Genomic DNA, 17534 nt, shown 5'->3' on the forward strand with positions numbered 1-17534 from the left:
GTAAATGTAGATCGATTCTTAATTAACACATGTTGGACTCGAGAGATAACTTATTGTCAAAGATATTTGCAAAGTAAATATTCATTTAAAGTTATCAAGCTACTATCTCTTGTTTTTCTTGAATACTTTTGCATATTCAATCACATTAGCAGAGAAACGAAAATCGCTTAAAAGTTGAAATTATATTTTTAACTTCTTTTTAATAAAAATCAAATGTCTATCGGCAAATGCATCTCAATTATTATTATTATTATTATTATTATTATTATTATTATTATTATTATTATTATTATTATTATTATTATTATTATTATTATTATTATTATTATTATTATTATTATTATTATTATTATTATTATTATTATTAATATTGTCATTACCACTAATTTTATTAGAATTATTATTGTCGTTATAATTATGAAATTTTCAATACATTTTTTTTTTACGTGCTTTTTTTTAAGGTTTTTTGCTCTCTGTTTATAATAACAAGAAACACTTCAATTTATTACTAACATTTTTTTTCAAAAATGAACAAATTTTATTACCACAACCATTATGGCAGGACCATCAACAGTCACAGAAATATTCAGATAATCTTCCTCACTTGGCGAGATGAAAAGCAATGCCGTTGCAAGTGTTGTGTCCTTGATTTTGTTCATACATATTACGAATAAATAAGTCAATACGAATTAAATATTGATTATTTTCCTTGCGTATAGCTTTCAAAATGCTGTCTAATGCTGCTCGGGCAGAAATATAAGTTTTCTTGTTCTCTCCTTGAACTTTTCAAATTTAGCAAAAGTTTATTTTTACACTGAAGGCACCGGATTTGATATTTGTGGTCTCCTTGGGCATGCGCGCGCAGATAATCTTATATTTTTTTGGGTGCAAACACACATACATATATCTTTAGAACAATGGCCTTGTGATTGGCTATATTCCCACAACTTTAACCACTTACATTTTTATTGTCTCTTTAAATATGCGACTTGTCAGTAAGTCGGGAAATTCTCAGTAAGAATATTCTTGATTGTTGTGACTATGATTTGTGTAGTGTCAATTCAGAGCTTCAACAAATACAAAGCAACAATAAAATGCTGTTTTTGATTTTTATTTTCATATTGCATATGCATTTACAGGCATATTTTACAATAAATGAACGAAACATTACAAATAAATAATAGACAAACCAAGAGGGTTCCATTCCACAAAAGTATTCAGCCAAAAGTAAAGTGTATGCAGTTTCAATCAATCTCCAAGGGAAACGGGCTCGAATAAGCTGTCCTCAAAGTATACATTAAGTAAATACAGGCAGGCAGGCAGGCAGGCAGGCCTAGAAGACCTCATCTCCATTTGATTGATCTGCCTTTTGTCTGGCGCGAGCTAGTTTTAGCAGACAGCTCAGAAGACCGAATTGTTTTGTACTGCAAATATAGAAATTGTTGAGGATTTCAGATGGCCAAAAAAGACAGTCTATCTATCTACCTCACAGAAGTTCTTCTGTAGCACAATTTGTGAAATGAGTCGACGGCTCTCCCGCTGCCCAAAATAGCTCTCGATGGTGTGTGGCGAAAGCGCAAATATCTCCTCGCCGCTGAGCATGTGCAGGCGCTTGATAATGTTGTCCGAGAAGCCCTTGCCGCGCAGCCATTCCTCCACCTCCCTGGGCTTGGAGTTCTGGTTAATGTATATCTCGGGCGTCTTCAGTATTTCGAGGTCCCTACGCTGCTGTCTCTGCTGGAGCAGGACGCGTAGCTCCCCGTTGACATTCTCCTGCATCAGATAGGCATCGTCATCCGCTTCGCAGTCGTTGCGGGCCCGCATAGCTATCAAAAGAAAAGCCGGAAGTTATTGAAAATGTACACTCAGAAAAAAAATCGACCTTCAATTTTGGAATTTGCCATACGTAAGTTTATAAAAACCAGAGTTTTTTCCTATTCTTAATTTTAGGGTACATTTTCTAAAATCTAGGAAATATATGTTAAGTTTTCAGGGCTTTCAATGCTTTTTCATACAAACAATCAACTATTTCTAGCTCTTTTGTTAATTATTTTATTATTAATTAACATTAGTATTTTAAAGTATCACATTTACAAACATTTTAGATAGTTTATAAATTGTTTTCTAAATATGAAGGATTGCGTTTATACTTTTTAGAAATGCATTTCCTAATAATATAATAAAATAATGTATTTTATAAAAAAAAACATCATCTCTTTGAGATTATCGATTTAGGGCAAGCATTTCTAATTTTAAGAAAATTTTTTTCTGATATTTAAGAAGAAGAAAGAAAAACTTTCTAATTTTTGGGGCGACTTTCTAAAATTCAGGTCGACTTTTTTTCAGAGTGTAAAGTGTAGAGGAATGCAAATGAAGCACTCACCTGCAAGTGTTCCAGCGGCTGCCATATTTCGCTTTAAGGTGTCACTCGGAGTGGATGGTTGGCTCTCACTAGCCGGTGGCATTGGCGGTGGGACGGGCACATTTGGCATTGAATAGGATCGAGGCATATTCTTTGAGCTACCAACTGGTTGCTGAGACTCACGATCCGTTGGCGGCACATACAATGCCATCGTGTTGCGATAAAGCGGATTGTTCGCCTCACCTTCACCATTGTCAAAAGATGCCGATCCCAATGACTCGTTATCGCGTCCATTCCGGTTCATGCCAGCCTCAAAGTTGTAGGGAACTAGCACTGTGTGCGGGACGTAGCCAATGTTACCGAATGAATTTCGAGCCTTCCACCAGTTCTTGGAGTCGTCAATAACCTGTATTAATTACAACATGTTTTCAGTACAATTTTATAGCTTGGCAAAATGAAAATTGAAATAAAAATGTACCTCTAAATATTCGCCCTTTGTAACATTCAGTTCCTTATCGTTGGTGGCCGATTTATTGTACGCAACCTCAGCGATTTTAACATTGCGGCTCTGTAAGCGACTCAGCCAGGTGCGACTGCTTCCCGGACTGGCCGGCATTGGCGTGTAAGATTGGGATTGTTTCAATACAGGTGCCAAGTAGGCAACCTCCTCATCGACAACCCAGTCTGGCGACCAATCGTCATAGAAAATGGGATGGTATGAACCCTTGTGATCCTTGAATTGATCCTTTGGCACGGTCCAATTAGGGCCGAGACTGAGCCACAGCTCTTTCTCATTAGAGTCAAGGCTGCCATTGAGAAAAGCAATTGTTTCTCGGCGCAGCAGAGGATTAACAACGCTCTCAGGTAAATGAGCACCGACATAAACATCGCTGCACACATTCACAATCGATTGCAGGGACGTGAAGACATTGTGCACAGGCTCAGCACCTTTGGTAAAATGGTTCTGCAACTTAACAGCATAATTGAGCGCCAGCTTTATTTTAGCCAGAATGTCATAGAATTCGCTCTCGATTGGCGGACGTGATCGCAACACCAGCAAACCCTCTCCGTGGGGATTGTGTTGGTTCTTCCGGGACTCCAGCTCATGCAACGCTTCAGCCGCATAGTGCAATCTTGCAATGAATCGTTCCACATCCTCGCTGCAATATAGAAAGTCAGCAATCAAAAATATGCGAATTACATAAAATGTAATTAAGTGTTAGGTAAAGCCTTAGAGTAAACAAGTCGAGTGAGCTCGACTACAATATCCTTTCCACTCAGCTGTTAAATATATATTTATGTAAATATATATTTTTATTTTTATTTATATTTTTTTCTATCATATCTTAAGACGGATATAGTTACTAAAGAGTGCAGCGCATGTTTTTATTCAGAAGCATGAACTGATCCTAACTGGCTGGCATATATGTACATACATACTTACATACCTACATACGTACACAAAGTCGTAAATAACGGGGCTCGGCAGAATACATACAAACATATTTACGCTAGCGTCGATTATCATGCCATCCCTTTCTCGCACATGCGCTAGCATGCAGAAAATGCTTGCGGCTACTGATGAGGATGCGATCAATATGGGAATACATTTTTGACTATTACTTGGGTGTTTCTTATCGGATTTTAATGAAATTTGGGTAGTTGATCTATAACATGCATATGTATGTTATATTTCAATTAAAAATTACGACTGTTATTGCAATCGGAAATCGAAGTGTATCGATATCCGCGAAACGAAGGCAGTTTTGGATACAACTTAACAAACTTTGTCTGCACAGGGTATACGAACTGATATTCCCAATTTGAAGGCTGAGATCCGCATGTTCATATAGACGGACGGACGGACGGGCAGGCGGACATGGCTATATCGCCTCGACTGTGGATATATTTGTTACATACATTTGCATAAAAATATTATATCCTTTTTACCCATTTTGAAAAGACTTAGGGTATAAAAAACACCCTGAATATTAGATATATTTTTTCTAAATATCACTAAAATATATGCCCTGAAATTAAGAAAAAAATCGGTGAGTTACCTTGGGGCCAGAGGTATGGCGTGTTTCGAAAATTCAGGGATATATATATATATATTTTTTTTTCCCGAGTGTAATTGCTAAACTGCTTGATTATCTTAAGATCTCAATGTTATTTACTTACAATTAGGTAATAAATGTAAATTTTTTTAAATAAGTGAACAAAATCCAACTTACAAGCAGTGGTTGAGCACCTGAACATCACGTTCCGTCTGATCGCGATCCTGTGCGTTCTTCTCGGCGGCAATTCCGGCCGCAGCCGCTGCGATACCGTATTGATCCTTAGCCTGATGATTGCCAGGACGCTCGGGCTTTGGCAAGTGTATGGGTGTCTTGTTCCGGTCCATGGTGACTTGTGAACCGCTGCTTAGCAGGCGCAGATCCTCCACCAAATGAACCGAGTTCACATCCGTGACCTGTAGCAAAATGGGGTTTAGAGAGTTGAATTCATTCAGGAAGGCAGGTTGCACTCACTTGGAAAATATGCATTTCAGTATTGCCCAAGGAAATTCCCGGCACGGAGAAAACTAAAACATTATTGTAAGTTTCCAGGGGATCATCACTGATAAAGGCTGTTGGCTCCGTTATCAGACTGCCCGGAAAGTTTTCGATTTCTTTCATATCCTGATCAAGCATGACAAGCCATTGTCCATTGAAGGACATGTACATCTTGTGCGGCCATATGCCACCTGTCTTATCCAATTCAATCAACAGTTTCATTTTGTCTTTCGGCTGTTTTGTTTCAGCCTCAGTTTTTAATTTAAAGGTGGCCAAATGATCCAATGCATATGTCGGCTTATGACTATCGGCCTCGACGCCTCCATTGAACTTATCGCTGGAACGAGGCCCATTTTCATAGCCGTTTCGGAGCATACTACTGTAACAAACGATAAGGATTAAATATATTGGGCACGACAAAGATTACAACTTCTAGCATACCAGACAAAAATACATTTTTATTGAATCAAGTTGGAATGCTACAAAATTCCTAGAACCTATCATAAAATAAATTGCGAGAACTTATATTCCGAATTTGAAGTCTCTAGCTCTTATTGGGAACAGCGATTTTATCGACTTGGATGTTGATGCAGATCAAGGAAATATATACTCTATGGGGTCGGTGATGTCTTTCTTCTGCACGTTATATGTTTTTATACAGCTTCATTGCACCCTTTTATCCATTCTCAATGGGTTTAGGCTACAAAAACTAACCAACTGTTTCTATGGCAGCTGTATTATATATTAATCCTATACTGACCATTTTTTCTAAAATGTAAATAGCATAAAAACACTTCTCAATAACCATATTGGTTCGGATATCAAGCTAAATAAAAAAATTGTTCCGATAATGTTTTGATAGGGATAATTCGAGCTACGCTCAAATTATTAGTAGTCTTGTTGGAAAATATTCAAAAACATTTATGAATTCGAACGCTTAAAATGTTTTTTTTTTTACATGAGATACAACAACAAATGGTCCATAGAATAATACCAGTGTTTTCCTCTTTGGCTATCAAAATTATCAGAAATACAAAACTATACTTTTATCTTGATCATGCAAAAGCATAGAAACCTGTGAATAGAAGGTTCCTCCAGGGCTGGCTATATGCTAGCAACAAATAATTGAGATTTCAAGTTACTTAACAAATATATTTGAAGATCAAAAGTTCACAAATTAGTAGCACTAACATCACTTTGATCACAACTGTGTGTTTTTTGAACCATTTAATTTATATACGATTCACAATTATCACACACAAATTCAGAACTACGCAGATATCATGGTCACATTCGCATTTATTCGAATTCAAGTTTGTTTATATTCACATAATTTGGACAGCATTCGTAATCAAACTCATAATCTACTTGCTTTTAACTTAATTTTGAGATATCCATATAAATTCAAGTAAAATTTTGAAGGTCTCATACCATTTTTAAATGCACCATTGGAGATGATAGCAAAAGAATATACACTCCGTGAAACTCGATTAAACCCAATTGATTTTCTCCTTTATAAAATTAAAAAAAAAAATTAAAAATTTGTTTTTGTTTCACAATAAGTTTGCTGTTTTAAATATACGTCATATTAAAAAGGAATTAAATTTGTAACATTAACATAGCATTTTCTTTATTATTTGTTTGTTGTTTAAATTGAGGTTAAGGTGCGAAATTCGATTAAAGGCAATTCTAATAAAATAAATACAAGCTGTAGAAAATAACAAATTAGTAATGTTTAGCCTCCAGATTTGTTTATAACCAAAAAATTCAACTTGACATCGATTCAACAACTATTTAGAACTCAGATAGTGAGATCTTGGACCATTCAACTTCAACTCGACGGAACAGATTGATCTCTGTGGGATTCAGGTCGGTTGATCTTCGTGTCCACCTTAAAAACTTATAATTGTTATCCCGAAACCACCCACCAACAGGCGCGCGGCACATGTATTGGAGCATTATCCTGCTGGGATAAGGCAATTGGGTCTGGTTGATGCTCCATAAAGTTCACCAAAACTTCGTCCATTAGGTTTATATATCCCCTGGTCCTGTTGTCAAGATCATCAGTGAAGCAAAACCACAGCTTCCAGTAGGGAATAATCTCTCAGACTTCTTTAATTCGTGTCAGAAGAATACCATTTTTTTTGCCACTCCTGGGTTCAGGAAATGCTGATGCTGTTCCAACTTTAATTTAACTCGGCCTATGTTCATTCCAGTAGCCTTCGTTAATACTGGCTTTAGCTACCTCAATGTTTCTTCGCAAACCAAATTTTCGTATCACCTCATACTTTTTTACCTCTAAATTTGGTGAACGCGATGATTCGATATTTGTAACGACATATATATATATAAATATATATATTTATTATCCCATATTCATATATTTTTACCTCTAAAATATTAAATTATTTTATATATTTATTTATTATCCCATATTCCATGTAACGCCCTATTTCCTTTTCCGAAGGTTAAAAAATGACTGCCTTTAATCGATTTCGCACCCAAAGTAGCTCAAAAAACATAAATATGCAAAAATCTTGGAAAAACCTAACGGAAATTTCATTCGAACACATCATGACAGTAAAAGAAGAAGAAGCACCTTATAAAATGGGTAAACAAAGTCCCGTGAGGCTTAGTACAGTTTTTAGCACCATAAACACGAGTGCCTTTATTCGAATTTCGCGGAGTGTATTTTTAGTCAAACATATCCGAAGCGCTAAAGTTGAAAAATTGCAACTGGCCAATGGGATTATTTTCTTGTTTTCCTATTCAGGAGGATTCAAATGAGCTCTGAGCAATTTAATTTAAAATTTTCTTTTAATGTATATATTCTATTTTGTTTTGTGTTTAAACGTATTTTAAAATTTATTTATTTATAAAGAAAAAATTAGAAAGCGCATTATATATATTTTTTATCTGTTATAAACAATTTCACTTTGCCACTTTCTTTCAATCCATTTATAGTAGTTAATAGTTGGAAAAGTTGTTTACAGCAATATGGAAAAATTGTTAAAAAATTTTATAAGCCATGTTCATACTTTATGAACTATATTCATTGCGATAAATGAATTTTAATCCAATAATATATTTGATTTATCTTTAAATTAAGTGAGTATTCACCTCTGTGTCACCACAACGGATCGAAAGTATTTCAAGGTTCTGTTGCTCGGTTTAACCATTATAATAGATATTCCTTATGAGTATTCTTTGGTGCTCTAAATGCGTTTCACTCATGTCGCGCAGCCTAACTTAAAATGAATTAAATTGCGATTTACAAAACCACATTCATATATATGGAGTTGAATAAATAAAGCTCGAATAGAGAAGAGATAGAGATACATTTTTACAAATTATATGTATGCATGTATGCAGGTGTGGTACAATAGCCAGATTGGGAATGTGGTTACTTTTGTGCTGATTAGATAAACGAATTTTAGCGCCTGCTTTTGCTTTTGCACCTTACTGTAAATGCCACAGTTTTCCAGTTATCGCCATTTGTTTGAAAATTCTTCAAAAATGAAGCAATCTTTATTAATTGTATGTGTTACATAAGCTCTTAACTACGGCGAAACATATTTATATATCGTTAGTCCATGTTTAAAGTTCAGCTGATTTTTTTTTTGTATTATAACAAAATTATTGATGGCATGACATCATATGCACTATCATATGTGTGATAATTTGTCGTTCATATATTATATTCTCAACGGAATCACGGCACTATCTTTTGGATCTTGATTTACTTGGTGTGTACATCATGTTTATGCGCTATCAGAGGTATCACATATAGCTTAAAATACGCGGGATGAGCAATGCTTTACCTTAGACGATATTTAGCACACTTTGCTGCTCAAGCAAAAACTTCCACTCTCGACACGCCGCGATTCCAATTTGAACTAACTGCCAATGTCAATGAGCAATGGAGCGTTATCAGTTGGCTCTCTATTAATTGATTGCTGAAATTGTTCCAGGGTAAATCTTATCGGGGCTCCATATGAAAAAGACTTTTTATCAACGTGTTTGTTTTTGTTCTCATTGCAAGTATTATTTTCTTTTGTGCTGGTGCTTACTGACAATACAAACATATACATATATTTTTAGCGCCGGGAATTCTTAGGTATATATGTATATGTACCTCTTATTGTTATGTATAAAAAATGGTTTATCAACTAACACACGTATATAGGTAGCAGAACAATGTACTACTCACTGAATTTGTTTATTATGAAAGGCTTTCCTAAAAACAAAGCACGATCGTTAAATCGCATTGCTGTCTAATTTATTTGCTGAGTTGTTTCTTTTTTCAGTTTTGCTTACACTTCCATGACTGGCAAAACCTTTAATTAAAAACGCCAGCGAATGAATAGTTAAATTGAAATTTCGGCAATGCCAAATCTCAGATTTGAATATTTTATAAAAATAATCAATTTCAAAACAAATGATTTTATTACACTCGTGCTTTGTTTTTGGTTTTTAATTTATCTGCAGTGTTGTTTCTTTTTTTTCAGTTTTGCTTAAGTTGTCATGACTTGTCAGACCCGAAGAAACAAAGTTTTAATAAAAAACGCCAATAGTTAAATAAATATTTCGATAATTCCCAAACCCAAACTTAAATATTTTGTGAAAATACACAATTTGAAAACAAATAGTTTTGGGGTTTTTTGTTTAAATTGACAAAATTGATTGACTATGGTCGATGCCTGCTAGCAACCCGATGATAACAGAAAGCAAATAAATAGACATAAACAGACTCATGAGTTTATATATCAATCATTATTTTTTATTGTCCCTCACTACCTCATATCCAATATGTAATTGGACTCAGATACGGAAGGTATAGGAGCATATGGGTTTTGTGCAAGGTGCGTCATTTATTTATTTATTGAATGTCAACTAAAGTCAGTCGACACCAAAAATTACAAATAGTAAAAATTAAATTTAATATTCAAAATTTAAATTAAAAATGTTAATTTTTAAATGCAAAATGGTCCAACAATTGTATCATGGATTGGGGAAAACACATAAAAACCCATTCTAAACGTAGTTAATTCACCATGTGATAGAAATGATATTGGTATAGTACCCGAAAAGGTGAATGCTAGGAATAATTAAAAGTACAGTGATTAACAGAAAGTTGGAAGTAACGAGTAGGTCTAAAGGGAAGACACAAATTAGGTTAGCTCAACAACGCAACGGAGTCTAGTGTCGACACAAAAAATGTATGGCCACTCCCACTCCTGCCTCGATCATTGCCAAAATCGATATATTTGAATGTGTAAGTCGATAAAACCACAAATCTCCCACTATTTTAAAGAGAGAGAGAGAGTGCCCAAGTCTGATGCGTAGATTGCTGGTGTCCCTTCTGATATTAGGTTATCAATATTAATATTTTAAGACTTGGTCAAAGCGAGTTATCAAATTACCAAATTCCATGTCCCAAAAATAATATACCTGATAATGTAAGTCGATAAGACTCATAAATTTCTCACATGCTATTATTGCAAAAGTGGAAGTTGGAGGTGACTTTGCCTACACCTGAAGTTTTACTTGTTTTCAGAAATTATTTCTAGATGTAAAGAAACAATTTTCTAAGAATTATAATATTTTTTAGAAATTTTTTCCTTTATAATGAAATGCATTTTTAAAAAGCAGAAATTCAATCCATATTTTGTTTTTGTAAAAATCCTTCCTAAAAATGCAAGTATTGAGGAAATACAAATGTTTTATAAGCAATCAAAAAGATAGAAACGTGCTTTTGTACACATATGAAAAAACATCCTAAGAATTAAACATATTTTTTCTAAATTTTTAGAAACAAAATCAATTTGAAACGAAGAAAAAAAGTGCAGGTTTTAAAAATATGGTTTCAGAACAATAACGTAAGTCAAATTTACTTCCAAAAGTATGGCGAATTTTTAAAATTCTGAGTGTATGTTCAACAGACTTCAACCTCCATTTTCTGTGAAAATTAAGTTTTTTTGCACAGATCAATATTCCTCAAATTTCCAATAAAAATCATAAGTCAACAAAATTAAGCACTATAAACAAAAGATACGGCTTTTTATTGTTCAACAAAAATGAATATTCAACTGGAGTTCCAAAGGTGCTTGAGTAGTTGTGTTTTTAGTAAGATCATTTAAATTCGTCTCGATGTAAGTTGACTTTTATATTGTTCCACTACTTCAGTCTGGCCTTGCTGAATTATTCCACATCGTTACAATTGACCAGGCGATTGCTGCAAACGAAAGTAGCAAATCCATCATTATATGAATATATATATATATACGTAATTACTGTTGATATGCTTATCACATGGCTTCTTGGGTTTCATTAAAACTTTTTCGACTTTTATACTGCACTATGAATCAGTGCCGCCTGTCTTAGAGATAACGACTATTGTTGGTCAACATGTGAGCAGTGAATTGCTACTGTAATTGTGCAATAAGCATTTTTCCCCAAGTTTCCCTCGTACCTGTCGGATTGCAATCGGAATATATTCTCGGGCACTGCCATCAAGTTGGAGTTCAAGCACAAAAGTTGTGTCCCGTTCACAGAGCTGTAAGCCTCCAGTAAAGCAGTGTGTTCTGGGGACTGTTGCTGCTTATGACGTTGTTGAATTTTTGAGAATTGCTCAGCTGAAAGAAATTGTCAGTGGGTTAAAAGAGTGCTGAATCGATTTTCTAGCAAGTTATCTCACCCAATATACAGCTAAATGTGGGCCCGACAGTGCCGTTAAAAGTGTGCTCTGAAATTCCACCAACTATAAGGTCCACATGTGTCCAGCTGTTGTAAATAGTTTTCAGCTTATCCACGAGCTTGAACAATCAATAAAAACAATTATATTCGTTATCAATAATCTTCGTCACAATTAATTGGTAGAATATTTAGTTATTCCATTCATCAAAATCTGTATACCAGTTTCCCAATATGGCTATAAATATTTTTGACGTTTCTGCAAAGTGGTTAGACCAAGAACCTCTTTTGAACTTCTTGATTATAACTTAATATTGCAATTCTCTGCTAAACTCAGTGAGGCAGGCAATCCACTCATTATCATATATATATTATATACAACATATCTATATACAAACTGCAATCAGCTAAAGATACGAAAGCACGTAAAAGTTTGAAATAAAACAAATTTCTTAAAATTTGTATCCATGAACTTTAGCTGATACCCGCAGTATCAGAGAATAAATTTCTGTTAATGGTATTTCGCTCATGGTTAAAAAAAAAACTGTTCTCGGAAGCTCTTATATGGTATTGTTTGGGACATGGCTCGAGCATTGATTTCTGATACTTTATACTTTTGGCTTTAAGACCAGTTTCTAAGATATTTTAAGGACTAAAATCAAATCCCATTTAAAACCAGAAACTTTTTCTTATTCACAATTTTAGGAATTAATTAAAGTTATTGAAACTAGAAAGACTTTATCTATTTTACGGAAATATTTTCTATAACTAAGAAATACATTTATAACATGGTAAAAATAGTAAACATAGCATTCCTTTATTTTTTAAAAACTTTCTTTCTCGGCTTTCTCTGGCGATTTTCTCAATTTCAGGACTATTTATTGAAACTGCAATAATGAATTAAAATTTTTAATAACTTACTTCCTTTGGTATAAAATCCTCGAAATCACTCCAACTAGTAATCTTTTTGTTTCTATTACAGATTTCTAAGTATTTGTAGTAGGGCTGTAGGCCATGGTCCCGTCCTCGCTGTATATCAAATGCAAGGACATCGGCATGCGCCGGTTTCGTCGGTTCATGCCACACCAGCTGCAACGAAAAGTGTGGAATACATCGCCATTCCCACAGCGGATATCCCGATAGAAGTACTTACTGCGTCCACATAGCTGGAATCCATTTTCATAGCGCGTTCATGCAGAAGACTTTGCAAGATCTCGTTCAGTTTTTTGGACGTGTACTGTAGGCGGGGCTTGTATATTTCATTTTTCAGCTCAAATAGTTTAGTTAGTGGTAGGATATTGCTGCAATGAGAAAAAAAAATGTGAAGCTATAAATAAAAGTATTTTGGTGAAGAGTTTCCCTGAATTGCTCTAAATATTGTATAGTATAGTTGTTAGTATAGTAGGTTAGGTTAGTATAGTATATAATATAGTATAGTATTTAAGTCAAGAGTGACCGAATGGTATTTTCCCTGAATTTCTATAAAATGCATTCCTAAATAACAAAACTGATAATTATTTATTTACAAAATTTCCCAATTTAATCAGCTTTGAAACTGCGACTTCCCTCAAATCCGCTATATTGATTATATTTTATTACATTTCAAGGTAAATCACAGCAAAGGTCTTACCTGATAATGCTTCTAAAATATTTTTTTAAATAATTATAATGAAATAATTCTTAGAAATAATGTCCAAATGTATGTATTTTCTATTTTTCTATTTCTAAGAATTGTATAAAAAGCAGAAACTTGCGAAACCATTTATTTTTCGAAGACCTTCGTTCTAAAATTTAGAAACACGGAATGAAATTTGAGTTTTGCTCTCTAAAAGTGGGAAACCATTCAGAGTTCTGAGTTCAAATCGCATTAAAATTGAAAGTTTTTTCAAATTAAATTATGTTACTTTAAACAACTATGTTCCAAGTTTCAAGTCTCTATCTCTAAGGGTGTCAAAAAAAGTTTATACAGACTGGCAGATGGACGGACGGACGGATGGTCGGACGGACGGACAGACAGGCGGACAGCATGACGGACATTGCACAAAACCAATAGACCATTTCATTTTCGGTATCCGAGTATAAAAATAATTATGTGTTCTCCTTTAAAAACACAATTTAAGTTTGTCATATTTTTTCTACACCTTAGAAAAATGTACCCTTGAATTAAGGAAAGAATACCCTGGCTTTTACTAAACACACAACGACACAATCTACTTTATATATAAGGGCGCCAAAGGACGTATAAAAGTATTTTTAAAATTCAGGTCGATTTAGTTCTTTTGAGTGTATGGAAAATCTTCTGTTGAAAAACGTAAGTAATACTTTTGTTATATATAAAATCGGACATGTATAGGTCAATTTAACTGTTGATCACGAGTCTATATACTCTTTGGGGTCTACCTCAGACTGTCATATAATCAAAAAATTAGCAACATTTTGGGCCCATTTTTAGATATTGTGTATCAGCTTACTTGCTCGCTGTGTGGGAAACAACTTCGTTATCGGGGGCTAGATTGTGCAGCACATTTGGCAGCATGGAGAAATAGAATCGAATGGCAGCCACACCGAACTCATTAGACACCTCAGGCAGTTGTTGGCCATCAGTTGCTGGTGATGCGGCAAGCACATTTGCGGCGCTGGCTTCACCCAACACCTGCGTCAGCCACTCTTTCATTATCAGTCGCCGATAGATATCGACATTGACAACCTTGGCTGCCTGGAACAGCTGCTCATCACTCCAGCCCTTGTTGCGTGCTAAGAGCTCGGCGGCAATACGATTATGATTGCGCATGAAGATGGTGTACACCAGAATCGAGAGGGGATTGCTGTTGACACGTGAGTCGCCGGCAACAAAACAGTTGGTTCCATTTGCCCCGCTGCCCCACGCGCAAAAGGTGTGCCCCTCATCGCCTGAGGTCACAGATAGTAACTTCCCATTCCCGCTGGATTTCAGCGCCCCGTTCCTCAGAGTACGCATTTTGCGCTCGACACTGTCTGTAAATCCATATAGCTGTGACAGATCCAAGATGCCTGTGGCTTGGTTGAGCTGCAAATGCAAAACAATTATATTGATTAGTTCTAAAAACAGATTCTGTGCACAACAAAAATTGACCTGAATTTTAAAAAAATCACACTAATAACTAGAAACTTTTCCTTTCCATACAAATATTAGAAATAATTTCTAAATAAAAAAAACATTTTTTCTAAATTATTTTCTATTATCAAGAAATGCATTTCTAAAAAGAAGAAATGCAAACCGACAAATTTAGAAAAAAATACTTTATAAAACTCAGAAACAAGTAATGAAATTTACTTAAATAAAATGATTAAAAATATAAGCAACAAAAAATATATCGTCTGAGTTTGCTTGTATTGAAACACATTTTAAAACGAGTGAGTGAGAGCATTTGGGGTATCACAGTATTAAAAAACACACTGAAAAGTAGACAGATTTTTTCTACAATTATGAAAATATACCCTGAAAATGGAAAAAATATAAAGCCTGGTTTTTTAATTTAAAAAAAAATTTATACAATTCGATAAAGTGAGTTACCCTTGGCGCAAAAGAATGTGGAATTTCTTAAATTCAACCCGATTTTTTTTCTAAGTGTAGCTTGTGTGAAACTGACCTGCTCTGCAGCTCCAAAGTTGCAATTCTCGCCAATAGCAAGAGCGCTCCTAACATAGTTGAGGCAGTTGTGAAAATCGTTTCTTCCCTTGGACAGAATTGGAGCACACATCGGATGGTGATGGCGAGGCAGAAGCTTATTTTGATCTCTGTTGCAGCACTCAATCGAGGCTCCATTGTCTGGCAAAAAAAGTGGTTAGTAATGCGAGTATTTTTTGTTCAATCTGGCGACTCATACTCATTGATTGGGCGACCGTCTTGCTCAGATCATGTTCCACAAACTGTGCAAACTGAGCGAGAACTAAATTTAAGTTTCCACTCTCATCTGGTTGACTTGTCCTTGTCCTCACTGCACTGTCATCTTGATCATACAACGCCATGCTAATTGGCCATGCGGCGGGCTGTTTATTCACTTCAAACATCTGAAATGAAATCTCGTGCAAGCCATTCTTGTAGTGAGGCGGCAGTAGTCGCCTGAAGGCATGGTGACCACTGCGTGGACCATGCAATATCCTTTCGCACTCAGCCCTCAGAGTACTGCCTTGAGGGATTGGCTTGGTTTCTAAGAATGTGCGGCAATCATCATCACTGATTCCCGGTTGCGAGACACACTTGCTGTTATACATGAAGAGACTCGCCTTCAGGATCTTCATTGCAATATAGCTGTCAAGCTGGGCCTTCTCACTTGGCAGTGTGTCCAACAATTGAGTGTGCGATAAGCTGCCATTGTCGACTGTGATCTGAGCGTTTACTAGATTTTCCTCAAGCCTACATGGGAAACAAAAATATATTTAGTTAATAAAACAACCACAACAACTCTCCATATAACCATTAAAAAGTGCTCTACTCGAAAATGAACCGATAGAATATTTCTTGTATACAGATCAACAGATATCTGGCGAATGGGTTTATTTGTATTATATACAGTCTGCAAGCTTCTACTATACAGATTTCATACAATTTGTAGAGCATAAATATGGTATTCAAATATGTTTTTAAAAATATTAAAATTATCAGTTTTTCAAGAAAAAAAAAACTGAGTCTTGTTCTTTTTATGCTTTACGAAAACGAAAATTTCAACTTTGCTGGCTCTAGCTGTGGAAATACACATATTTATATTATATTTATATGAATTCTCTGAGATCGATGTGTGTATACCAAAGATCGTATCAAAACTGAAGACCAACGGTGTCTGTTAAAATAACTTTTTAAAATGTTATCCAAAATTTATCAAAACTCTTCAATATGTTTCCCAAAGCGAATTGGTCTAAAACTCTAAACAGCTTTGAGCCGAAATTCGCATATATAGGCATATGATAATCATAAAAAAATATACAAATAATAATAAATGATTCAAATGGAAAATAAAATACAACCTTTTCTGGCGATTGATCGCATCGGTCCCTGCGGTCACAAAGTCCATCCATTCAGACGGCGTAATTTTGTTTAAATATTCCCTGACATCGTTGCTTATTGTGGGACGTGCTGTACATTAAAATATGCAATTAGAGTGTATCCTAAAGTAAGTTTATTTATTTTTAAACATTTATTTCCTATTAAAAAGTAACAGCTTTTCTACAAAGAGAATCTGCGAATACATCTGTTTTCATATATACAATTTATTTAAATGAAATTTAATAGCATTTCGGCTATAAAACTAAATTAAATAAAAAAACAAAATGCATATATAATAGTTTGCCAAATACATATTATTTAATTTAATTTATTAACTTAAAAGTTTAATAATACAAATTATGCTGTTTGTAGAGTAATTAAATAATTTAAACGATTCTATGCAAATGATAAATTTAAAAAAATTCCACTAAAGAATTGTTGTCAACACAACAAAGCAACAAACAAATTAAATCAATAATGCTCAACAAGAATAACATATATAAGTATTCTTGTCTTGAAAACGTATTTACGAGAGTTGAACAAATAAGTACGTTACATTTTTATACTCATATATAATACACGTACACATATATAATGTTCATAATGTTCACGGCACGTAAAAAAATAACAAAATTGGGCTTACGTTGTGAAAGTTCAGGAATATTCGCACTATGACTGGGTTCGACCACTAGGATTACGAGTGCGAACAGACAAAGGTAAACACTTGGTTCCATTGCGAATTTCTTTGTGTTCGATTATTGACGATTTCCTGATGTGATTTCATAGAACATCAAATTGATTTGCCTTTCGGAATATTGATAAGAACAATTGAATTGCGCTTCAACAAAGCCAGTCTCTGCTCAAGCCGCCTCGCCTCGACTCGTGCGTGATTCGTTTACTA

The 17534-nt window shown here is 34.7% G+C and overlaps 2 protein-coding genes across 5 annotated transcripts; both read right to left on the reverse strand.

Annotated features, from left to right (window-relative positions):
• Positions 1-1095: 1095 nt before the first annotated feature.
• On the reverse strand, positions 1096-8789 carry LOC6563257 (epidermal growth factor receptor kinase substrate 8). Of its 4 annotated transcripts, none has more exons than XM_001990748.3 (7): positions 8739-8789; positions 4894-5293; positions 4597-4835; positions 2841-3522; positions 2384-2768; positions 1486-1826; positions 1096-1424 (listed from the first exon to the last, which is right to left on the reverse strand). In XM_001990748.3, exons 2-7 carry the CDS (start codon positions 5290-5292, stop codon positions 1344-1346), a joined length of 2127 nt encoding a protein of 708 aa, XP_001990784.2. In that variant the 5' UTR covers position 5293; positions 8739-8789; the 3' UTR covers positions 1096-1343. The 4 variants fall into 4 exon arrangements, with proteins under 4 accessions (XP_001990784.2, XP_032593433.2, XP_043071012.1 ...); XM_032737542.2 differs by having other exon boundaries at positions 4894-5296; positions 8739-8775; XM_043215077.1 differs by lacking the exon at positions 8739-8789 and adding an exon at positions 8038-8111.
• A 2159-nt stretch (positions 8790-10948) lies between these two features.
• LOC6563256 (peroxidase) lies at positions 10949-17534 on the reverse strand. The gene is made up of 10 exons (XM_032737154.2): positions 17277-17534; positions 16615-16723; positions 15477-16006; positions 15240-15418; positions 14082-14656; positions 12764-12911; positions 12532-12699; positions 11615-11732; positions 11390-11552; positions 10949-11152 (listed from the first exon to the last, which is right to left on the reverse strand). Exons 1-10 carry the CDS (start codon positions 17365-17367, stop codon positions 11119-11121), a joined length of 2115 nt encoding a protein of 704 aa, XP_032593045.2. The 5' UTR covers positions 17368-17534; the 3' UTR covers positions 10949-11118.

Source organism: Drosophila grimshawi, unplaced genomic scaffold (genome assembly GCF_018153295.1).
Source record: "Drosophila grimshawi isolate 15287-2541.00 unplaced genomic scaffold, ASM1815329v1 contig_311, whole genome shotgun sequence".
In the NCBI taxonomy this organism is placed as follows: Eukaryota; Metazoa; Arthropoda; class Insecta; order Diptera; family Drosophilidae; genus Drosophila; species Drosophila grimshawi.

Coding starts and splice junctions, on each gene's coding strand:
- LOC6563257 (XM_032737541.2), bottom strand. CDS start 8,096: ATGGTTAAACCGAGCAACAGAACCTTGAAATACTTTCGATCCGTTGTG. Junction 5,297..8,037: donor TCCGTTGTGGTGACACAGAG/GTGAATACTCAC, acceptor CGTTTGTTACAG/TAGTATGCTCCGAAACGGCT. Junction 1,827..2,383: donor AGCCGCTGGAACACTTGCAG/GTGAGTGCTTCA, acceptor TTCTTTTGATAG/CTATGCGGGCCCGCAACGAC.
- LOC6563256 (XM_032737154.2), bottom strand. CDS start 17,367: ATGGAACCAAGTGTTTACCTTTGTCTGTTCGCACTCGTAATCCTAGTG. Junction 12,912..14,081: donor GTTTCCCACACAGCGAGCAA/GTAAGCTGATAC, acceptor TTCTCATTGCAG/CAATATCCTACCACTAACTA. Junction 11,733..12,531: donor AGGATTTTATACCAAAGGAA/GTAAGTTATTAA, acceptor TGATTGTTCAAG/CTCGTGGATAAGCTGAAAAC.